The 25,408-nt window shown below is 45.3% G+C and overlaps 1 protein-coding gene across 1 annotated transcript in view; it reads left to right on the plus strand.

Moving 5' to 3' along the window:
• The window catches only part of LOC143287839 (uncharacterized), a 127,366-nt gene extending 102,809 nt beyond the window's left edge, over positions 1-24,557 (plus strand). Inside the window, exons 32-46 of the mRNA XM_076596078.1 lie at positions 331-411; positions 1,517-1,597; positions 2,941-3,021; positions 3,289-3,390; positions 4,006-4,086; positions 4,491-4,558; positions 6,094-6,228; positions 6,936-7,290; positions 8,580-8,830; positions 9,102-9,278; positions 11,061-11,182; positions 11,769-12,034; positions 12,315-12,384; positions 17,909-18,096; positions 21,212-24,557. Of these exons, the coding sequence (XP_076452193.1) occupies positions 331-411; positions 1,517-1,597; positions 2,941-3,021; positions 3,289-3,390; positions 4,006-4,086; positions 4,491-4,558; positions 6,094-6,228; positions 6,936-7,290; positions 8,580-8,830; positions 9,102-9,278; positions 11,061-11,182; positions 11,769-12,034; positions 12,315-12,384; positions 17,909-18,096; positions 21,212-21,651 (2,498 nt within the window). The 3' untranslated portion in view covers positions 21,652-24,557. The remainder of the gene's footprint in view (positions 1-330; positions 412-1,516; positions 1,598-2,940; positions 3,022-3,288; positions 3,391-4,005; positions 4,087-4,490; positions 4,559-6,093; positions 6,229-6,935; positions 7,291-8,579; positions 8,831-9,101; positions 9,279-11,060; positions 11,183-11,768; positions 12,035-12,314; positions 12,385-17,908; positions 18,097-21,211) is intronic.
• The last annotated feature ends 851 nt before the right edge of the window (positions 24,558-25,408 follow it).

The raw sequence follows: 25,408 nt of genomic DNA on the forward strand, positions 1-25,408 counted from the left end.
TACCTCTTGGCTGTCACACCATGTATGATAATTGTGTGCGTGTGTGTGCGTGCGCGTGCCTGTGTGTTTGTCTGTGTGTGTGTGTGTGTGTGTGTGTGTTCCTTTTATGTTTATGTGTATTTATTTTAAGTGTATGTGCATCTGTATTTCTGAGTGTGTGTTTGTGTTTCTCTCTATATGTGAATACATTTGAAAGGCAATGGCCACCAGAGTTAGTTGTCATCGTTTTCCTTGAGGTACCCTTCGCCTGGTTACATAAGTGCTGTATTAACTAAATGAAGCAATGATTTATCCATCAGCAACAGTATGCTTTTCTCTTTGTTTTTTCAGGAATCTCTGCTGGTAGCAGTGTGAACTGTGATGGTGACAACGAATGTGTTACCACTGCTGCGTGTGAATCAAACACCTGTAGTAAGTACACAAATTCACACACACACACACACACACACACAAACACACACATACACACAAACACTCACACTCAAACTCACACTCACACTCACAAACACATTACATTCTTCATTCTTCTAACATTGAGAAAGGCCATTGAAAGTTAGGGTAACTGACGAAGTCATCAATTCTATATTTCAAGGTGGTTAACACAGATCTTCCTGGTTTAGTGGCGGTACACATGGGTAATATGTCCATGTTGACGTGTTGACAGAAACCAAAGTGGGACAGACATGTCCAGGTTCCAACTTCACCCATTGTACTGCTGACACACAGTGTGTTAAAACACGCACTGGCGGTAACACCTTTCAGTGCCGTAAGTGTGTGTTGTGTGTGTGTGTGCAAGTGTGTGTGTGTTGGGGGGGGGGGGGGAGGGGGTTGTGGGAGAGGGGGGGTATGGATTGGGGAGACTGCATGTTCGTGTCTTTTTCTGTGTGAGTAAGTGTACATGTATTTGTGAGTATTTGTGTATGTATGGGGGCGGATGGGGCTGCGTGTTTGTGTGTATGTATTGTATTGTATTGTTTTGTATTGTATTGGATTGTATTTCTCTTTTCGTTACAACAGATTTCTCTGTGTGAAATTCGGTCTGCTCTCCACAGGGAGAGCGCGTCACTACACTACAGCGCCGACCCCCCCCCCGCCCCCCCCCCACTTTTTTTTTTCCTGCGTGCAGTTTTATTTGTTCTTCCTATCGAAGTGGATTTTTCTACAGAATTTTGCCATGAAAAACCCTTTTGTTGCCGTAGGTTCTGCTACGTGCGCTTAGTGCATGCTGCACACGGGACCTCAGTTTATCGTCTCATCCGAATGACTAGCACCCAGACCACCACTCAAGGTCTAGTGGAGAGGGAGAAAATATCGCCGGCTGAGCTGTGATTCGAACAAGCGCACTCAGATTCTCTCGCTTCCTAGGCGGACGCGTTTAAAAGGCAATGCCCACCAGAGTTAGTTGTCAACGTTTTCTTTGAGGTACCCTTCGCCTGGTTACATAAGTGCTGTATTAACTAAATGAAGTAATGATTTTTCCCTCAGCTCTAGTAACCTGTTCTCTGTGTTTTTTCAGGAATCTCTGCTGGTAGCAATGTGAACTGTGATGGTGACAATGAATGTGTTACCACTGCTGCGTGTGAATCAAACACCTGTAGTAAGTACACAAATTGACACACATACACACGCACACACACAAAGACACGGACACACACACATACACACAAACACTCACACTCAAACTCACACTCACACTCACACTCACAAACACATTACATTCTTCCTTCTTCTAACATTGAGAAAGGCCATTGAAAGTTAGGGTAACTGACGAAGTCATCAATTCTATATTTCAAGGTGGTTAACACAGATCTTCCTGGTTCAGTGGCGGTACAGATGGGTAATATGTCCATGTTGACGTGTTGACAGAAACCAAAGTGGGACAGACATGTCCAGGTTCCAACTTCACCCATTGTACTGCTGACACACAGTGTGTTAAAACACGCACTGGCGGTAACACCTTTCAGTGCCGTAAGTGTGTGTTGTGTGTGTGTGTGCAAGTGTGTGTGTGTGTCGGGGGTGGGTGGGTGGGGGTATGGATTGGGGAGACTGCATGTTCGTGTGTTTTTCTGTGTGAGTAAGTGTATATGTGTTTGTGAGTATTTGTGTATGTATGGGGGCGGATGGGGCTGCGTGTTTGTGTGTATGTATTGCATTGTATTGTTTTGTATTGTATTGTATTGTATTGTATTTCTCTTTTTGTTACAACAGATTTCTCTGTGTGAAATTCGGTCTGCTCTCACCAGGGAGAGCGCGTCGCTACACTACAGCGCCACCTCCACCCCCCTCCACGCCCCCCACCCCTCTTTTTTTTCCTTTTTTTTTTTGCTCCGTGCAGTTTTATTTGTTCTTTCTATAGAAGTTGATTTTTCTACAGAATTTTGCCAGGAAAAACCCCTTTCTTGCCGTAGGTTCTGCTACGTGCGCTTAATGCATGCTGCACACGGGACCTCGGTTTATCGTCTCATCAGAATGACAAGTGTCCAGACCACCACTCAAGGTCTAGTGGAGGGGGAGAAAATATCGTCGGCTGAGCTGTGATTCGAACCAGCGCACTCAGATTCTCTCGCTTCCTAGGCGGACGCGTTACCTCTAGGCCGTCACACCATATATGATAATTGCGTGCGTGTGTGTGCGTTCGTGCTCGTGTGTGTTTGTCTGTATTTTTGTGTTTTTGTGTATGTATGTGTTTGTGTGTGTGTGTGTGTGTGTTCCTTTTAGGTTGATGTGTATTTATTTTAAGTGTATGTGGATCTGTATTTCAGAGTGTGCGTTTGTGTTTCTGTCTATGTGTGAATACATTTAAAAGGGAATGCCCACTAGAGTTAGTTGTCAACGTTTTCTTTGAGGTACCCTTCACCTGGTTACATAAGTGCTGTATTAACTAAATGAAGCAATGATTTATCCCTCAGCAACAGTATGCTGTTCTCTGTGTTTTTTCAGGAATCTCTGCTGGTAGCAATGTGAACTGTGATGGTGACAACGAATGTGTTACCACTGCTGCGTGTGAATCAAACACCTGTAGTAAGTACACAAATTCACACACACACACACACACACACACACAAATACAAACACACGGACACAGATACACACAAACACTCACACTCAAACTCACACTCACAGTCACACACACATTACATTCTTCCTTCTTCTAACATTGAGAAAGGCCATTGAAAGTTAGGGTAACTGACGAAGTCATCAATTCTATATTTCAAGGTGGTTAACACAGATCTTCCTGGTTCAGTGGCGGTACAGATGGGTAATATGTCCATGTTGACGTGTTGACAGAAACCAAAGTGGGACAGACATGTCCAGGTTCCAACTTCACCCATTGTACTGCTGACACACAGTGTGTTAGAACACGCACTGGCAGTAACACCTTTCAGTGCCGTAAGTGTGTGTGTGTGTGTGTGTATGCGCGCATGCGCGTGTGCGCGTGTGTGTGCATTTGTGTGTGATTGTGCGCGTGTATGTGTGTTTCTGTCCATGTGTGTGTGTGTGTGTGTGTTTATGCGCGCGCGCGCGCTCGCGCGCACGCGTTTGCATACGAATGCATGGGTATTTGCAACTGCATGTGTGTTCAAGTACATGTGTGGCTAAGCGTGTCAAGTCAAGATTTCATTTCATAACAGTGAATTGAATAAGCAACAATTGCTTTTTTACATCAAGCCATTAGTAAAAAAAAAAAAAAAAAAAAATAGAAAAAAGAAAGAGGAGAGAGAGAGAGAGAGAGAGAAGAAACAAGCAGATGAAAAGCAAAAATAACAATAGCATGTGTGTATGTGTGTGTATTCTTTGAAGTTTAAAAGCCCGGCGGAATAACTGATGTAGATATATATATATATATATGTATATTCTTTCAAGTATGATAGATATATATATATATATATGTGTGTGTGTGTGTGTGTTCCTTCAAGTACCTGAAACTCACTTACGTACCGAATTTACGAAATGAGGTCATTCATTATCCAACAGTAACGTCACGCTGTTCTGTGTGTCTTTCAGGAATCCCTGCTGGTAGTGATGTGAACTGTACACGTGACAGCGATTGTGTGCCAGCTGCCATTTGTGTATCCATGAACTGTAGTAAGTACATACAGACATAGAAACACACACACACACACACACACACACACACACAGAGACACACACATACACATGTACACACACACACACACAGCCATACAGACACAGACACACACACACACACACACACACACACACACAGATGTACAGACACACACAGTCACAGAGGCACAGAGAAACACAGACGGAAAATGTCGAAACAAAAAGTAAAACTGTGTTGTGCTTGTCTCTTGTGAAACCATCCCTTTGAAACACGTTCATGTACAGACACAAACAGAAGAACTGACAGACAGACAGAGAGACAGGCAGTGCAGTGTCAACAGTGTTGGTAGCATCATGTAGTCTGTATTGGCAGCTGAGTGAATTTCATACATGAAGTAATATCTCTGGTTCATTGTTGTCAGCTCTGGAGACAACACCTAGCCCACTGGGTGAATTTAACAAAACCAGCATCTTGAGAAAGCTGAATGAGGTGAGTTGAATTCTTTCTCTTCTTTTTTCTTTACCATTCCTCTTCCTTCTTCTCATTTTCTTCTTCTTTCTTTTCTTATCAGTAATTCCTTCATTATTCTTTCCTTTCTTTCTTCCTTCTTTCCTTCTGTCTGTCTGTCTTGTCTTGTTTTCTTTCTTCTTTTTTTTCCCATTGATTATTTTTCCTTTCCTCCCGTCATATTTTGGCTGATTTTTCTTTTTTTTTCCCCTTCCTAGCATGTCTGTAGTTTACAAAAATTGTATTTAATAAGTAACTGTCAAGCAAATAGTAAGCGTGCCAAAAATTCCATCAGCCAATGAACCATTCATTCAGTCAGTCAACCAATCAATTAACCAATTAACTGATCGATCAAACTCTGCAAGTGTTTTCTCCATCATAAAAAACCATGTTGCAATATGACGTGATCAAGTTTATTCTGTTGGTCAGCAGAAGCCATTCTGCAAAAGTTGTCACATTGTAGTGCGGGAGGAATGTATTCCGTTTGGGGAGGTTGGTGATGGAAAGAGGACGTTGTGGTGGAGGGACTACCAGTATGCAAGAAAATTGCATCATCCTTTTAAAGTGAATAAAGATCTGTTTGTGTTCACGTCTTCACAAGCCGCTTCTGTCACAGACTGTAGCTGGTGAAAATAGACGTGCGTGTTTCATTGAAAGTTCCAGTCTGCAGCAAACATTCTTTCTTTTAAACACAGCTGGATTCAGATGAACTTAGTGCCAGTACCTGAGACTGAAGTCTCACGTATGATGTAATGTAGATACCAATTCTTGAGCTTGTCGGTGATGACTTGTGATGTGGTGATGGACAAACAATGTACCAGAAGTGAGGGTAAAGGAATGTGCTACAGTGTGACGGTGAGCCTCTCCCCTTCCCCCTTCCTGACTTCCTGACTTCCGCACCGACACGTTGAAGTGATGGAACAGGAGGTGTGAAAGATGTGGATCTTAGTGCTGAGTGGGTCGCTTTTCTTGATATCCTCTGTATGCTGACACTTGTTCTTGTGTGTGTCTGCTGACTCAAAACACTGCACTGAGTCTTGGATACTCTGTCACCATTTTTCATTGCCCTGGTGACCTCGTTTTTCTTTTTCCAAGGACCCCTTCTTAGATCGTTTGTGGCACGAAGTGTGTCAGCCTTGAGTAGAATACTTTCACATCGTCTGGACTGCCCTCTGACTGCAGAGTGGTTTCCAGCCTGCTCCATGCATTACAGTTACTGCTTGGCTTTGCTGAAGCAGTGGGGCTCACAGTGGTCCTTCAGCACAAATTTCACCGCCTCACCTCTGACAGACTGCTCAATCTCGCCAGAGACTGACTGTGTAGCACTACTGTATCACTCAATGATGATTGATTCTGGTCAATCCCTTGTCCCAAAGACTGACTTTGTAGCACTGACTGTATCACTGCGCGCGCGCGCATGTGTGTGTGTGTGTGTGTGTGTGTGTGTGTGTGTGTGTGTTGTTGTTGGTGGTGGTGGTGGTGGTGGTGGTTGATGCTCTGCTTCATTGTGTCCACAGTCAGAAGTGAACCAACAGACCGTGATCCAAACCAGAGAGGTGCTGGAGCAGCAGGGGGAGACGACAGCAGCAGACGTGGTGTTGGTGGCTGACATCCTTCATCGTGCATCCCAGCTTCAGGACGTCTCTCAGCAGGTCCGTGATACTTGGGTGTGGAGGTTTGTCCCCACGGACCTGAACAGTGCGAGACGGGTTGTGTGTAGGACAGACGCATTGCAGTTCTGTGTTGTGTTGATAGTTCCCTTGACTGGTGGAACAGACACATTGCAGTGTTGTGTTGATACATACATACATACTCACACATATATATATATATATATATATATATATATATATATATAACGATCACACAGTCTTGGGGTCTTGGACTCCACTCCTTGTAAAATAAACTGAATAGTGCAAGCGGTAAAGTATCAAGATAAAAACAACAGTAGTCCTTGCATGTCTTTAAAACTTGAAATTAAAATGCAGCACTTTTTCGCCGAAGTTCAGCTTCTTCAGGCTGGGGCTCCTATCTATATCATTTTCAAAAATCGATAATGACAGTTACCTCAACAGAAATAACAGGATTTGACATGAGGTTGTTCACAGTTCACTGACCCATAAAGAAAATGTATTCCTATCATTTACACCACACAACTTTAGCATGTGACTACAAAATAAAACAACAAAAATACACTCACAGACACACACACACACGGACACACACACACACACACACACACACACACAGAACCCAGCAAGCACAGGAAACGAGTTTCATGCACCTGAGCGGATTGACCCTAACTGATGCTGTTTTATTCTTTCTACGTCCGCACTGATCCATGCAACACCCGTTCCAGACGGCCACAGACCTGCTGAAGATCGTGGACACAGTGGCGGAACTGAACCAGTCCGTGTTGCACGAGTCCAACTCTGTGGGCAACACCACCAACAGGCTGATCGTGGCCGTGGAACAAGTGGCGGACAGAGTCACCTTGCCGGAAGGAACGGTTTGCCTGCAGACCAACAGCACCGTGCTGCAAGTCTGGAACCTGACCGCCGCCGCCCCGTCCTCTTTCTTGGGGCTTCTGCTGAAATTGGACGGGGAACTCGTGAACGTCACCTCCGTCAGCTACCACTTAGATCGCCGTGCGTACGCCGAAGTGGATACGGCCGTATTGCTGCCTGGGGAGATCGGTCACAACATTGTGGAAGGTAAACATATGGCAGAGGGAAATAATGTCTCCCAGTTCTTTTGAAAAGGACAGAAAGATAACTCGTCATGGCAAGCATGTATGCTTCGCTGCCACAATGATGAGATAACTCGTCATCGAAATATTCTGACTTTTCCCTGGTTTGCATTCACTTCGTTGACAAAAATAGTGGTAGCTTTAGCCTGGGGAATCTCTCTAGATTCTATTCATAGCTAGAAACCCCATCTACGTCATGAAGCAGTCCTTTATTTGAACGTTTTGGTTGGGTCACTGTCCAAGTGTTTGCCTGACTTCTCTCCTCGCTCGCTCAGCAAAATGTCGGACTGACGCCGTGCTCAAGACATGGGATCGTGACGAACTAAATCAACCAAGATTTCTTTCTTTAGCTGATGCTGAGAAAGAATTGAAGCATAAATTCGAAGAAGATGATAGTGATGAACATTTATAGGACGATCTGATAGAAAGTAAAGGGAGCAATCAAGAGAGTGGCCAAGATGCGACTGTCAGTGAGTGATGCCGGCTGTACAGATGTTAGCAGTCGACGGAACATGACCGAATTAGCAGCAGAGCGATATTCTTGGCATGCAGCCAACGCGGTCTGATGAGAACTGAATCAAGTGACCGTGTGAGAAGGGTGAGGAGGAGGGGGGTGGAGACTGAGGGGGCGTGGCCTCACATCCATCTTATCACTTGGAGAAGTCAAAATGTATTGTGTATCTATCTCTTAAAAAAAAAATATATATATATTGTGGTTGTTCTAGTATGATTTTGTGTTTGCAGATATCCATTTGTCCAGAAAATATGATGTTTTTGTGCAAATTACCTGACTAATGTTTGTAATGAACAAGTTGAAAATGTGACAAAAAACAAACCACTGATTTCAAAACAACAGCATGTCACTAAAAATATATAAAATGGGAAAACAGCATGTGTTTAGTATTCTTTATTGATTTACCTTTCAGAAAATATATACTTTTATGGGTCTTTCTCCAATAACAAAGAGCACAGAATTTTTGGAAAATTTATACCCGTTTTTTGTGAAAAAACCCTGGCAAATGATTTCAATTAAATTTTATTTTCCTGGCAGCGAAAGGGTTAAGATGTGGAGAAGTGTCTCTCACTCTCTCTCTCTCTGCCTCGCTCTCTGTCTCTCTCTCTGTCTCTGTCTCTGTCTGTCTCTCTCTCTCTCTGTGTCTATCTGTCTCTCTCTCTCACTGTCTCACAAACAAACACACACACACACATACATGGCCGTCTCAGTCCCATCTTTAAAGTCCTTCACCATTTCAGCCAACCCTGGCCGTGACGTCAGACTGTCAGCCAGCGTGATCACACAGACCAGTCTGTTCCGAACGGTCGAGCAAGCAGACACAGCAGACACAGACACGTCCCAGGTCCAGACCACAGAGGACAGGCCGACAGCCAGGGCCAGACTCAACAGCAAAGTGATCTCTCTGAGGATCACAGTGGATGGTCAACCTGTGACGGACCTGGCCCAGTTTGGCCAGGATTACGTCACCACTGTCTTTCAGCCACTGCAGGTATGATGTGTGTGTGTGTGTGTTTGTGTGTGTGTGTGTGAATGCGAGTGCAGGTTCGCCGACCGACGACCGAGGCGCGTGCACACACAAACAAAGGAGGAGAGAGAGCGAGAGAGAGAGCTACAGACAGACAGACAGACAGACAAACCGACAGATATATAGATATACAGACAAATCGACAGAAATACAGACAGACAGAGACAGAGAGATGGCCAGGAAACTGTGCTGTGATACTGACTGTTCTCTGTTGCTTTCTGTGTTTCCATTGCAGACCATCAGCACCAGGTCGGAAGCAGAGCGGAGGGAGCGGACGCAGTGTATGTTCTGGGACTTTGCAGAGAGGGAAGGCAGGGGAGCATGGTCCACGGAGGGATGCCACTTGGAACGCTTCGTGGCTGAGAAAACCGTGTGTCTCTGCAACCATCTTACCAACTTTGCGATACTTGTGGTCAGTGTGTGTGTGTGTCAGTGTTAGTGTGTGTGTGTGTGTCTGTGTACGGTGTTTGAGAGAGACAGAGAGACTAAAGGACAGCTGAACAGCAAATGCTAAATTTTTTTTTTTATTTTTTTATTTTTTTTTTTAGTAGAGATATCCTTTGCAGTTGTCATCAGTGACAAGGAACAATGTCAGCATCCTTCCTTAGTTCTTCCTTTGTGTGTTATACTACTCTGACAACCTACCTCCCCAATGACACGGTTTTCAGTGACAACCCCCTCCCCCATGACACATTTTCCAGTGACAACCCTCCCCCGTGACACGGTTTTCAGTGACAACCCTCCCCCATGACACGGTTTTCAGTGACAACCCCTCCCCATGACACGGTTTTCAGTGACACCCCCCCCCCATGACACGGTTTTCAGTGACAACCCCCCTCCCCCATGACACGGTTTTCAGTGACCACCCCCCCCCCCCCCATGACACGGTTTTCAGTGACAACCCCCCTCCCCCATGACATGGTTTTCAGTGACAACCCCCTCATGTCACGGTTTTCAGTGACACCCCACTCCCCCATGACACAGTTTTCAGTGACACCCGCCTCCCCCATGACACGGTTTTCAGTGACACCCCCCTCCCCCATGTCACGGTTTTCAGTGACACCCCCACCCACCCCCACCCACCCCCATGACTCGGTTTTCAGTGACAACCCCCGTCCCTCATGACACGGTTTTCAGTGACAACCCTCCCCCATGACACAGTTTTCAGTGACTCCCCCCTAATGACACGGTTTTCAGTGACAACCCCATTCCCCCATGACACGGTTTTTAGTGACAACCCCCGTCGCTCATGACTCGGTTTTCAGTGACAACCTCCTTCCCCATGACACGGTTTTCAGTGACAACCCCATTCCCCCATGACACGGTTTTCAGTGACACCCCCCTCCCCCATGACACGGTTTTCAGTGACAACCCCCTCCCCCATGACACGGTTTTCAGTGACAACCCCTCCTCATGACACGGTTTTCAGTGACACCCCCCTCATGACACGGTTTTCAGTGACACCCCCCTCATGACACGGTTTTCAGTGACAACCCCTCCTCATGACTCGGTTTTCAGTGACACCCCCCTCATGACACGGTTTTCAGTGACACCCCCTCCTCATGACTCGGTTTTCAGTGACACCCCCCTCATGACACGGTTTTCAGTGACACCCCCCCCCATGACACGGTTTTCAGTGACACCCCCCTCCCCCATGACACGGTTTTCAGTGGCACCCCCCTCCCCCATTGACAACCCCCTCATGACACGGTTTTCAGTGAAACCCCCCTCCCCCATGACACGGTTTTCAGTGACAACCCTTCCCCATGACACGGTTTTCAGTGACAACCACCGTCCCCCATGACAAGGTTTTCAGTGACAACCCCCTCCCCCATGACACGGTTTTCAGTGACAACCTCCCTCCCTCATGACACGGTTTTCAGTGACAACGTACCTCCCCCATGACACGGTTTTCAGTGACAACCTACCTCCCCCATGACGCTCACTCCTAGTCCTTCACACACACCAACACCCAGAAGCTGTCTGCCGCTGTGGTTGTGCCAGCAGTACGCAGGTAGGTGTCAATGGCAGGTCACCATAAGGCCACACACCATAGGAGACCGTGCACCGCTGCTGAGTCTTTGGTGGTGTCCAGTCATCCGTGGAGCCAGACCTCTCTCTCTCTCTCTCTACACACACACACACACACACACACAGAGGCAGACTGGAACAGAGTGTCTGACTGTATTTTCAGGACTTCTACGGTCAAAGTGTGAAGAAACATCACGAGAGCATCCTCAGCTCCATCACCATGGCGGGTTTGACAGTCTCCATTGGTGCCTTGTTCCTCACTCTCCTCGCCTTCATATTTGTCAAGTGAGTCCGGGGGACATCTCCCACCTTTCCCTCTGGAAATTCCTGGGGTTTATCAGGAGGGTGTTGGGATGGGGTGTGTGCGGGGAGGGTGAGAAGGCTTGAGGGAGCTAGCTGTCTTCTCTCTCAGCCCATGGGATGGGGTGGGCTTTGGGGGGTAAGGGGAGGTGGAGTCACCATACAAGGGAAGCAACTGTACATGCATCGTTTTCGCTATGTTCGTTTCGTTACGTTCAATCCAACATGTCCTACTCACATAAAACCCCTCCCCTCCACCCTCCTCTACAACTGTCCTTGTACATTTGGGGAAAATTATTGTCATTTAACGCAACTGACGTCTCTGCATAGAGGGAGCTGCTTTACTTGCATCTGCTTTCGATTTTGTTTCGTTTTTTTTTTCCGTTGTTTATAATCTACATTTAGATCTTTTATCACATGCATACCTTACTTTGTACAGGATAGGGAAGTCAGTCCATGCTAGACACTGCACCAGTGGGTCATGGTAAGAATGTTACATAAAAGTACTGTTATGGCAAATTTCCTGTTCATTTTGTTTCTCTATGTAACCCATGTTTCCTCGTGCCGACAGGAAGCTGCACAAAAGCCTCCCCCAGCAGGCCTTGTTCAACCTGTCGCTGGCCATGCTGATCTCCTGGGTCATCTTCCTGGCCGGGGTGAAGCGTGTGGGGAGTCACGTGACCTGCCTGCTGGTGGCCATCTTGCTGCACTACTTCATCCTGGTCACCTTCCTCTGGATGCTGGTCCAGGGGGCGCTGCATTACGTCATGCTGTTCAAGGGCAAGAGACAACCTTCCACACCACGCTTCATGCTGAAGGCCGGACTGATCTCTTGGGGTGAGATAAGGGACAGCGAGTTGCCGAACTGCAATTATTTTTCTAATCTTATATATATCTTATATATTCCCATGTGCACATGTATATACATCAACATCTTCTGAAATAATGATTTGACAAGGCACAAGTGAGTTCATATACAATGAGTCAGTCTAATTCTGACAAAGCTTAAGTCATTACATAATATTGCCTTACAATAGTCTGATGTGTGTGTGCGTGTGCGTGTGTTTTTGTGTGTGTGTGTGTGTGTGTGTGTGTGTGTGTGTGTTTGTGTGTGCAGTTCTGCCAGCCCTGCCAGTTATCATTGTGTCTGCAATCGACGTGGAGCTGTACCATGGAGGAGACAGATAGTAAGTTCATTATCTCCTGCAACTTCCTGGGGGTGGTTTTCAGTTTTTATAGATTCCTAACATTATTCACGAGGTAAAGTGTATTTCTGCACCCGTTTAAGGAGTTGTGTGGTACTTTTGGTCATATTGGTATGGTAGCAATAAAGACCAAGAAAACAGATGATCAAACTCACAACTAAAGAAAGGGTTCAAGGGGAGAAAACCACTGTGCCTGTTTCTGACCTTGCATAAGGTCATACAGAGTGATGTAAAGGGATAACTAAAGGCCCAGATATCAGGACCATAATATCAGGACCAACCGGGTACCAGTTGTTATGCCTTGCACTCCACCCTGTGATGGTCGAACCCAAGAGACTGGGTTGGTTTCATTTTTCTGACCCAGGTCCGGAGTGTCTGGGTCTTGTTTGTGACCAGGAAGACCTGTCTCTTGGGACAGATCGCGGAGAGAGGACTCGACCTAGAGAATCAGCCAGGAAGGGGTCTGAGGGGAAGCAAGGTCCTGCCCCCCACCCCGCACCCCAAGTCATTCCAGTTGGAGGAGGGTTTAGGAAAGGGTCGTGCCCCTGTTGTTGACGCTTGTGGGGTGGGGCGGGACATATCCTTTCAGGCACTGGGTGACCTCCCTTTCCTGCCAGCAGTGCACTGTGACTGCTCTCAGTGGTGGCACGGCTCTGTCCCTTCCCCTCTCCTGTGTTGAGTCCCCTGCTTCGCTTCCCTCAGTGGAGGAGAAAGCCCTGACCTCAGGCAGACACCTCTCTGTCAACCCACCCCAGGTCAGAGCACCACAGGTTCCTCACGGGAGGGGACACTGGTCGTGTGATCCTGGCGTTCTGGCCCTCTTCCCCTGGGACCTCTGGTTCCTGCAGGAGGGTACAGCTAGTGAGAGGTGAGGTGCATGACACCACTGTCTGACCTCCCTCGCCCCAGTACCATGGGTCTACGGATGGAGGGGGGTACGTGGCAGACGACCCTTTCGCTATCCCACTTCCTCTGCCCTGGGGGGAGACCAGCTCGTTGCAACGACCCTGCTGTCCGGCAGGTTTCCTCTGCAGAGGGAGACCAGTGTGTGGCAGGCATTTCCGGGCTGTCAGCCCGTCTGTCTGCTGGTGGGTTGGACACCCAGGTCGTACCTTACACCCTTCTGACCTGGCTTCACAGGGTGGCGGTCACTCACGGATGGCTTGCCCTCTCCTGCCCGTACTGGGGTTCTCCCCTGGGACATGTCGGGCTGCATACAGAACCAGGACCAGACCCCCACCACTATCCCCCCACCACACCAGTCTCAGCCCAACACCGCTTTCCCCAGAATACAGTGTCACCAGCACCTCCCTCCCGGTATGACTGATCAGTCAGCAAAAGCCAGGAGTTTCTGCCCCCTCAGTCACCTGTACTCTTGAGAGACATCTGGGTGTAAACCCCAGTTCACAGACATGCTGATGCACAGCAACCCAGTTCACAGACATGCTGATGCACAGCAACCCAGTTCACAGACATAGTGATGCACAGAACCGCAGTTCACTGACATAGTGATGCACAGCACCCCTGTTCACAGACATGCTGATGCACAGAAGCCCAGTTCACAGACAAGCTGATGCACAGCACCCCCGTTCACAGACAAGCTGATGCACAGCACCCCTGTTCACAGACAAGCTGATGCACAGCACCCCAGTTCACAGACATGGTGATGCACAGCACCCCAGTTCACGGACATGACTGGACTTTTAATTCCGCCACTCTTCATCAGTCATCCCCTTTAGCATGGGGGACAAGGGGGAGTCACTGCCTGCAGCCTCATTATCAGGTGTCTGAGTGGTCCTTCTTTGCTTCCCACTGGGTTGATCTCCAGAATACCATGCCTGCATGGGTGCTAGCACATCAGAGTGGTCTCTGTTCCTGAAGAAGCTGTTCAGATTGACTCGGGCTAACACACATGATACAGAAGATGGTCAGAGTGACACAGATGACACAGAAGATGGTCAGACTAATGATCAGACTAACGCAGATGACACAGAAGATGGTCAGACTAATGATCAGACTAACACAGATTACACAGAAGATGGTCAGACTAATGATCAGACTAACACATATGATACAGAAGATGGTCAGACTAACACAGATGACACAGAAGATGGTCAGACTAATGGTCAGGCTAACACATATGATACAGAAGATGGTCAGACTAACACAGATGACACAGAAGATGGTCAGACTAATGGTCAGGCTAACACAGATGACACAGAAGATGGTCAGACTAATGGTCAGACTAACACATATGATACAGAAGATGGTCAGACTAACACAGACGACACAGAAGATGGTCAGACTAATGATCAGACTAACACATATGATACAGAAGATGGTCAGACTAACACAGACGACACAGAAGATGGTCAGACTAATGGTCAGGCTAACACATATGATACAGAAGATGGTCAGACTAACACAGACGACACAGAAGATGGTCAGACTAATGATCAGACTAACACATATGATACAGAAGATGGTCAGACTAACACAGATGACACAGAAGATGGTCAGACTAATGGTCAGACTAACACAGATGACACAGAAGATGGTCAGACTAATGGTCAGGCTAACACAGATGACACAGAAGATGGTCAGACTAATGGTCAGGCTAACACAGATGATACAGAAAATGGTCAGGCTAACACAGACGACACAGAAGATGGCCAGACTCACTCATATGACACAGAAGATGGCCAGACTAACACAGGTGATACAGAACTGCCAAGAGGGGTCAGAGGAGCGATCTATGCAGATGACCTGGTACTCTGGTGCTCTGAAGAGTACACCACTACAGCTCAGGTACACCTCCAGACCGTGCTCAACAAGATCAGCAACTTGACCAAGGAATGGCTTGTCTCTGTCAACTCAAGCAAAACAACCTACACAGTCTTCAGCCTATCCAGCAAGAAGCAAGAGGCGAAATTGACACTGAACAACCAAAGCCTTGTGGAGGAACCGACACCTACCTACCTGGAAGTGACCTTTGACAGCAGGCTCACTTGGAAACAGCAGATCACCAGATGCTGTAGCCAGGCCAAGCTGAGACTGGCGATCATGAAGAAACTTGCAGGGACGGACTGTGGGTCTGATGAACGTATCCTAAAGAGACTATACGGGGAGAGTCCGACCTGTAGTTGAGTACGGGACATCAGCATGGGCATCAGCTGCAAAGTCTAACCTCGACCATCTCAACAAGATACAGAACCAAGCTCAGCGTGTCATAACTGGCGCCATGAGATCCACCCCAATCCTGAAGATGGAGGAGACCACTGGGCTACAGTCACTAGAGGACAGAAGCGACACAGATCCTCATCCAGGCAGCAAAATTCAAACTTGAAAACCATCCAATGAACAACAGAATGAGCAGACCCACCAAGAGCCAGCTGAAAAGAGGCAGCTTCATCCACTAGTCAAGACGCCTTGAAAGACAAAACCCAGTCTTGATGGAACACGAAGCAAAGCCTATCCCGGCAAATGTCACCCACCCATCTTGGAAGAGGCAGGTGTTCCCAACAGTCGTCACCAGCATTCCCGGAGTGGAGAAGAGAGGAACACAGTCAGACACCTGAAGGAAGGCCCTGGCCATGAAGTACATCTGCAACCAGTACCCCCAGGAAGACTGGACCCATGTCTTTACAGATGGCTCCGGCACAGAAGCAACGAGGGGTGGTGGAGCTGGAATCTTCCTCCTATACAAAGACGGAGATGAAGAAATTGCAATCCCAACAGGAAAATACTCCACCAACTTCCGAGCTGAGCGAGAAGCCCTCTGTGAGGCAGCCACAACAGTCTCGCAGAACTCCACAAGAACAACAGGGCAGGTGGTGGTGTTCTCAGACGCTCTCTCCGTGCTTCAAGCCCTCAAGAACTCCCGCTGCAAAGAACAGAACCATCTCACTTCAGCCCTTGTTACCCTGAGTGGAGAAAGTGGTGATACAATGGGTACCAGCACACTGTGGCATCAGAGGCAACGAAAAAGTGGACATTCTGGCAAAAGACGGTGCACAGAAGGAGCAGGCCAACAAACTGGTGTCATACGATGAAATCAAGACAATCATCAAGGCACAGCAATGAATAAAGTGGCGCCTCCCCAAATATAATCCAGAAGACAGATACCATTTGCTGGAAAGACGGGAACAAGTCAAGATCTTCGCCTCAGGACTGGACACAACTGCCTGCTCCACCACATGCACACAGAATTTGGCATTGGACAGAGTGGAGAGTGCCCTTGTGGTGAGGGACCAATGACAACCGACCACATCCTTCAAGACTGTAGGACGCATGCAGCATCCAGGAGGAAGTACTGGCCAACACCGACAGCAGTGGAAGCCAAACTGTACGGCACCCTGGAGGAGCTGCGACGGACGGCAGCCTTCATCAAGGACACCGGGCTGCTCATCTAATTTGGAGGCGAACGAGGAAAAAGAAGATACAGAAGATGGTCAGACTAACACATATGATACAGAAGATGGTCAGACTAACACAGATGACACAGAAGATGGCCACACTAACACATATGATACAGAAGATGGTCAGACTAACTCGGATGGTACAGAAGATGGTCAGACTAACACAGATGACACAGAAGATGGTCAGACTCACACAGATGACACAGAAGATGGTCAGACTCACACAGATGACACAGAAGATGGTCAGGCTAACACAGATGATACAGAAGATGGTCAGACTAACACAGATGACACAGAAGATGGTCAGACTAACACAGATGATACAGAAGATGGTCAGGATAACACAGATGACACAGAAGATGGTCAGACTGACACAGATGATACAGAAGATAATCAGACTAACACATATGATACAGAAGATGGTCAGAGTGACACAGATGACACAGAAGATGGTCAGGCTAACACAGATGACACACAAGTTGGTCAGACTAACACAGATGATAAAGAAGATGGTCAGACTGACACATATGATACAGAAGATGGTTAGGCTAACACAGATGACACAGAAGATGGTCAGACAGACACATATGATACAGAAGATGGTCAGGCTAACACAGATGACACAGAAGATGGCCAGACCAACTTAGACACTGAAGAAAGTTCATAGTATGCCATTCCTCGCTCTTCCCAGGAGACAGGTCTCTTGTTCGTCAGGGGACCAGGCGGAACTCAACTCTCATTTTGCTGAGTCAGAACCCTGCCTGACTGAGTAAACTGGGCGGAGACAGCTCCTCCATCTCTGCTGGCCTTCCTTAGGAAGCAAGACTCGGGATGGGACCATTAGACCCCCTAATGCCCTAGAGATGGCTCAGGAGTTGCTGCATAAACCTGCCCGGATGCTTGGGGGAGGGGGGAGGGGCAGCTCTAATTCCAGCCTGGTATGGAGTCTTTCCCGGCACCCAGAGCTTGTCCTGTTGGAAAATATCTGAAGTTTTTCTCAGGTGTGGTCAGGTCCAGTATTCTGTAAACTGTATATCAGTACATTACCAAAGGGAAAAGCATCTTCTTTTGTGTTGTGGTTCATTCAGTTGCTGGATGTCGCTGACGCCTTTTTACTACGCCTTCCTGACGCCTGTCGCCATCATTGTCACCACCAACATCGTCATCTACGTGTTGGTCGTCATCAGCATCTGTCGTCGGCCCAAGATCAGCAGTGGCGGCTCCAATTTCACTGCCATCGGTGTCCGTGCCTCCATCAGCTGTTTTGTGGTGATGGGTAGGTCACCCTGTCTCTCTGTCTCTCTGTCTGTCTGTCTGTCTCTCTCTCTCTCTCTCTCTCTCTCTCTCTCATGCAAATACACATTCCTCTCTTACTTTCTCTCTCACATATGCACACAAATACATGTATACGCATACCTCACTCTCTCACACACATACACACACACATACAGATATAGACACACATGCACACAGACAGACAGACACACACACACACACACACACACACACACACACACACACACACACACACACACACACACACACACACACACACACACACACACACACAAACTCCACACCAACCGCTGTCCACTGATAGCATCTATCTTAAAACTCGCTCTTCAAAGTAACACCCCCTGGGCTTCACCAGGAAGCTGTAAAATAAGAGAAACGTGGGCTCTAATTTCAGTCACAGATCAGCATTTTCTTCAGCTGTTATTCTCTGACCCTGGTCACCAGCATGGGAGGACACACTGGGGGGAGGGCATGAAGGGGAATGCTGGAACAGTGGATGATTGAAATGTTCTTTCCAACTGCTGAATAATATGTCAATAATATAATAATATGTGACGCCGCACGCGAAAATCATGGATAAGTCGCTGGAGTAAATTTCACGTAACACGCTGTGAAAGTGACAAGGGGTGTAAATATCAAATTTGAGTTTTTTGGTTATTCAGATTCTATGATTCTTTTTCTATTAAATTTCCAAGTATTATAAAGAAATATAAAGTATTAGTGCTTTATTTTGATGTTTTCCCATTGGGAATTGGTGATCAAGAGTGGGAAACAGCGAACTCGTTTGCCCCAATTTTCTCAGAAGTACGTTTGTGATCATCACGAGACTCAAATGCATGTATCTCAGAAACTAATAAAGACACTTGAATTCTGTTTTCTGTGTGTTATTCAGAATTCTCTCTACTTTCAGATAATTTTGACCATTATCCATGATTTTCGCATGCGCCATCACATATGTAAAACTGTACAACTAGTATACCATATATATATATATATATATATATATATATAAAAGATTGTCAGTTGTGTCCGACTATGACCATAAGAACAGCAGACGAGGCAACTGCTGTCCCGACTGAATATTTGGGCTAGAATTATTATAGTGGAGAACGTCATGTCCAAGTTACATCCCCACTCTCTGGGCCTAGAGGGTTTTGGGAGGTCGGCAATGCGATGGTTCCCAAAGGCCAACTAGTCCTTAAGGCTGCAGCACTAGGAGGGTATGAAATACTGTATGATACCTTAAAACTAATTATTGATTTTTTTAAACCAATAATACCAATAATACTAATGTGTAATCAGCCAGATATGTTGATTAATCGATAATTAATCTATTATCAAACTAAACCTTTTCTAACATTCAGGTTGCTCTGGTGTCTAATGCATGAAAAGAGACAAAGCCTAAGTGCAGGATTATTTCCTATGTCCGAGGCTAAAGTTCTCAGTAATGAAATGCATTAGCTGTGATAAAGTCCAGTCTGAGGCTACGTCAAACATGTAGAGGCCAAAAGGGTAGACCCGCAATTTCCTATGCGCAAAGGGCATAGCCTTAGACTAAAGACATAGAAATGGCAGCAACTGTTTACCTCATGCACCTTCACTGAAGAAATTTGGGCCAGAATCATGTGCTTAGAGATGGTCAACACCCAACTGAGATTTGTGAAGATACTGTTGAACACAGGGAGTTTGGTATTGCTCCCTGTGAGAATTATGAGCTGACGGGCACTGAACAGGATTGGATTGGGTGACCCCTCTTGTGGAAATACCAGGTACACTGAACAAGATATGATGGGGTGACCCCTCTTGTGGAAATACCAGGTACACTGAACAAGATTTGATGGGGTGACCCCTCTTGTGGAAATACCAGGTACACTGAACAAGATATGATGGGGTGACCCCTCTTGTGGAAATACCAGGTACACTGAACAAGATTTGATGGGGTGACCCTTCTTGTGGAAATACCAGGTACACTGAACAAGATATGATGGGGTGACCCCTCTTGTGGAAATACCAGGTACACTGAACAAGATTTGATGGGGTGACCCTTCTTGTGGAAATACCAGGTACACTGAACAAGATATGATGGGGTGACCCCTCTTGTGGAAATGCCAGATTTTTTTCGATACTATTATTAATACCAAAAAAATTGAAATAAGGATTGAAGTCAAAAGAACATTATTTTTACATTTGAGAGAGGGAGGAGAGAAGGGGGGGGGGGGGGGGCATTATTTAATTTGAAAAATAATCTACCAGTATTGTTACCCTTTCCTATCAAAATGCTTTCATTCCTTCAAAGGCACATGATAATAATACATAACAGCTAGTGCTTAGTTCAAGAGATCCAGTGGAAAATGTAACAGCAAATTTAGCTGCCATTGCAATGAAACTGGACAGTGGTATATATATATATATATATATATATATATATATATATATATATAACAGAGCTACCTTCCTTGGCCTTCACGGCCATTGGCACTCACCTAATTTACGGCAGTGAGTTACTCCCACCTCTCCTTTTTCTTTTTCAGTTCAGTTCGTCACAGCTTTTTGAAAAGAACTGGGTAGTATCCTTTCCTCGTTTCCTCCACGGAACCCCCCTCAAGTAGCTTTGCCACTTGTTCGTCAGAGAAGTGTGGTTTTATAATGGAGACGGTTTCCATATTCTTTCAGCCGCTGTCGCTATGTCGCTGCCGCCATTACAATAGTTTGTGACGGAATACAGAGAGCACCACGCCTTCCGCTCAGACTGACTGGTCTGACGCTGGTCTTTCTGCATGCATCATGTCATGTGCTTGTCACTGATAGTCGTGACGTAGTCGTCTCTCACTTCCTTTGCCATGTACCGCATCCCTGCAATGTCTCTCGGCGGACTGTAAATATGTCTGTATGTGTGATTCTCTCTCCATCTCTCTCTCTGTATCTCTGTCTCTGTTTCTCTCTCTCTCTCTCTCTCTCTCTTTCTCTCTTTGTGTGTGTGTGTTTCTCTCTCTGTGTCTCTGTCTGTCTGTCTGTCTGTCTCTCCATTCAGACCAAAGAAGCAGACTCCACATTCACACTGAACCATCCGAACGTTCCCCACCTCCCTGTTCCAGGTCTCAGCTGGGTCTTCGCTTTCTTCGCCGTGGAGGACGCCCGCCTGGTCTTCCAGTACCTCTTTACCTGCACCACCGCATTCCAGGGCTTAGTCATCTTCATCATGTACCCGGCCCGGGATCCTGACGTGCGGGCCTTCTGCCTGCAAACCTTCGGCAGACGGGGCAGGTACTCTGTTCAGCAACAGCAGCAACAGGTAATTCCACTTGATATGCGAGAAAGGTCCCCAACTTCTGAACCAGAGATGTCCACACCTGAGCCGCAGGTGTCCACATCTCAACCGCAGATGTCGACACCTCACTCACAGGTGTCCACATCTCAACCACAGATGTCCACATCTTCTGAGCCAGAAAGGCCGTCATGTTCTGAGTGTGTGGTGAAAACAGCGTCCACTGAGGAGACCAGCTTTGCCTCTTCCAAGGGACAGGCGCTTCAGTGACAACTGGACTGGCTGCAGAGATCACCAGTGATACTCGTTCCACGTCCAGGCAGGAGGAAAAGAGGGGGCAGCCCTTCCTTTTTAAAACTATATTTGTATTTCTTTCTTTTTTATCACAACAAATTTCTCTGTGTGAAATTCGGGCTGCTGTCCCCAGGGAGAGCGCGTTGCTACACAACAGCGCCACCCATTTTTTTGTATTTTTTCCTGCGTGCAGTTTTATTTGTTTTTCCTATCGAGATGGATTTTTCTACAGAATTTTGCCAGGAACAACCCTTTTGTTGCCGTGGGTTCTTTTACGTGCGCTAAGTGCATGCTGCACACGGGACCTCAGTTTATCGTCTCATCCGAATGACTAGCGTCCAGACCACCACTCAAGGTCTAGTGGAGGAGGAAAAAATATCGGCTGGTTGTTTGGAATGGGATGTTTCCATTGCTTACTGAGCTGATGCGCCGAATTAGCTGTGGCTAAAATCTTTCACCGGAATCAGTCGCATAATACTTCATAGTCATGAAAATTGTAAGACTATTAATTTTGATACTTTATGACTAAATACAGAGACTTACTTGATACTTCAGAATCAATCACACAGACTTCTTTGGTATGCCAGAATTATTTGTTTAGATTTATTTGACACTACAAAATCGACCACGCAGATTTATTTGACACTTCAAAATCGACCACGCAGATTTATTTGACACTACAAAATCGATCATATAGATTTGATACTTCAAAATTGATCATGCAGATTTTTATTTGATACTTCAAAATTGGTCACGCAGATTCATTTGATACTTGATCACGCAAAGTTAGCTGACACAACCAAATGAAGCACCCAGCAATTTTGTACTGAAAATTGCATGCTACAAAACATGTTCTTTGTTCTTACCCGCATATCACTTGAATCTTTTTTTTTGTTTTTTTTTTTTTTGCTTCATTAAAGCAGCTTAATTATGTTTTCTGATTCTCAAAAACTTCTGAAATCATCTTGAAATGATTTATACATTCATCCAATAATTCATCTTCAGTTTTGGTACAATGTCAGAACTCAAACCTTTGTTGTTGTTGTTGTTGTGTGTGTGCGTGTGTTTTAACAGCTTGATACCAACAACTATAATACTGTTTTGTCAAAAATTCACGAAACACTATGTTAAATGTCACATCCTTCTGGTAAAACGTTTTATTTGTTTCGTCCAATTTCCTTTGTATTGCAATTTGCCTTCTTTATTCTTTTTTTCTCTCTGCATATTGATTGATTGACATGTATACTTCAACAATGCCTGTCTTCGGTCACATCAATGTGACGGAGGAAATTCTACGTCGAATCCAAATTTCCTTGTGTGTCGGTTACATTGCGAAATAAATAGTTGACTAAATAATAAATTGATAAATAGATATATTGCTTTACCTTTTTTGCGAACGTGAGTTTAAGGCTGAAGGAAATTGTTTTCGCTGTATCACGTGTGAACACTGCTCTTGAACCTCGCTCCCTGGTGTTTGTCATTTCCATGCGTAAATGAATGTCTTGCAGGTCTTGTCTGCAGGTGCTTTGTTCATATTGATGTTTTTAATTAAGTGTTTTTGCATCTTCGTTGACATGATAGATTTCATGAAAAATAATGTCACTATGAAACCAATTGCTTTGACACTGTGTTTTTTAAGAAAACTTTTATCTGCATTTTTTCCCTGATCATATTTATGTTGGTTTAACCATGTGATTATTGGGTTTATTTGCTTCAGTACTGTTATTCTGTAAATTGTTTTGGACAGATTGTATGATGAACATTCCTTCTTTTATTGTTTTCGTACATTGTTTAGTATTATACGATGTGTATGTGTACAAAGTGTATAATATTCAGCAATATAATCAAGGGAATCAATTTCCTTTCTGATGTGACACTGGTTAACCAGTTCCCGTTGTTTAATTAAAGAACTGCAGTTAAGACAAGAGTAATACAGCAGAGATGTAAGACGTGTTTCTCATATCCAAGGTGTGCCATATCTATTGAAAGTGTAGAACCCAGCATAACTTTATGCAAGTGTAGCTGAGAAACTGTTCAATCGTAAGTATGACAGAAAAAAATTGCTGAAACCCCAATGTATTAGATTTTACAAACTGAAAATAAAATCGCGTAATCTATCTTGTCTTTTTGTTTGTTTGTATAAATATGTATATAATGCAACTGCTGAATACACACAAATTTGTTATTACAGATCTTCTCAGAGATATGTACAGATATGTTTGACGTAAGGAAAATCAAAGTATTTGGAAAACAGCTGGAAGTGACTTATCTTGGAGTGTTGATGATGAATGTCTTGGTATGGCTATGCAAATGTTATTGGTATGACTGGTATAAACAATATTGGCACACCTGATGTAACAATACTGGTAGACCTGTATAAACAATATTGGTATACCTGATATAAGAAAATATTGGTATACCCAAAACGGAGAAAGTTTATAAGATCTGTTGGTTGTAAAATAAGACTCACTTTTAATAAGGGGTGTCCAACGTCTCAGACCATAGATCTGTCTTCAGGGACTGTGTTAGTTGGAAAATGAATGTGTATGACACTGCTCACCCGATCTTTAAAACTGACCAATGCAAATCTATCAGTAATCAGCCCCGCATTCTAAAAGCATATCTTAAATCTAAAATCAAGATGAACAATGTTTCTCAAATTCAAATGTGTCGGAAAACCTTGGCAGCATGAGTGTGCACATACTTATCTGTAAATGACACCGACTGATTCTCCAGTAGTCTGGTCTCCATGCATGTATTCAAGACTTTATTTGATTTGCAACACTGGTCTTCCGGTGTGCTGGGGTCTCATTTTTGTGGTGCTTATTGAATTGTACTGCATTTTTGTAGCGATTTTTCATTCTTCTATTAAAGCAAGCAAAATGATTTGTCAGTATTTCTGTATGTTTGAAGAGTTTGAACACACACACACACACACACACACACACGGAAGAAAACATGTGTGCACGCATTACCCCAGGTTGACAAAAAATGTAACTTTTCTTTCATTCATTTATTCATTCTCTCTTTCTTTCTTTTTAATTTCGTTTTTTTCCTCTCTCTCCCTCCAACTCTCTCTCTGATTCTCTCTCTCTCTCTCTCTCTCTCTCTCTCTCTCTCTCTCTTTCTTTGTTCACTTTGCTTATCTCTCCATTCTTATGCACACCACTGGTAAACTTTACACACAGTTACACCTCACCAATAGTTCACACAGTAACACCTCACCAATAGTTCACACAGTTACAGTTCACACACAATTAAATCTGCAACTGGTCCCGGCTCACGTTGAAACAAACGTGAATCACGTGCTGAGTTCATATCTCTCTCTCTCTCTCTCAAGCAGCGTTGTTCAGCACCCCCGACCCCCACCCCTCCCTCCCCCTTTGAAGCAAACGTGAATTACATGCTGAGTTCATAATCCGACGGTCTGTGTGTGTGTTTGTGTGTGTGCACGCGCGCGTGTGTGCACGCGGGCATGATGCACGGTACTATCAAATACGTTTGTTGAGTAAAAACAACAGCATAAACAACACAGTTAGTTACGGTAAAATGAAAGAAGAATCTAAAAACAAAAAATATGATTTTAAAAAAAGACCCAACCTCACGATTCTACATCTGGAGTCAAACTTTTTGGATGATTTTTAAGTTTGTTGGGTCTTTTTTTTTTGTTTGTTTTTTTGTTTTGTTTTGCTTTTTTTGGGTGTGTGTGTGATTTATTTCATTAAATAAGAGG

Source organism: Babylonia areolata, chromosome 12, assembly GCF_041734735.1.
Source record: "Babylonia areolata isolate BAREFJ2019XMU chromosome 12, ASM4173473v1, whole genome shotgun sequence".
Taxonomy (NCBI): Eukaryota; Metazoa; Mollusca; class Gastropoda; order Neogastropoda; family Buccinidae; genus Babylonia; species Babylonia areolata.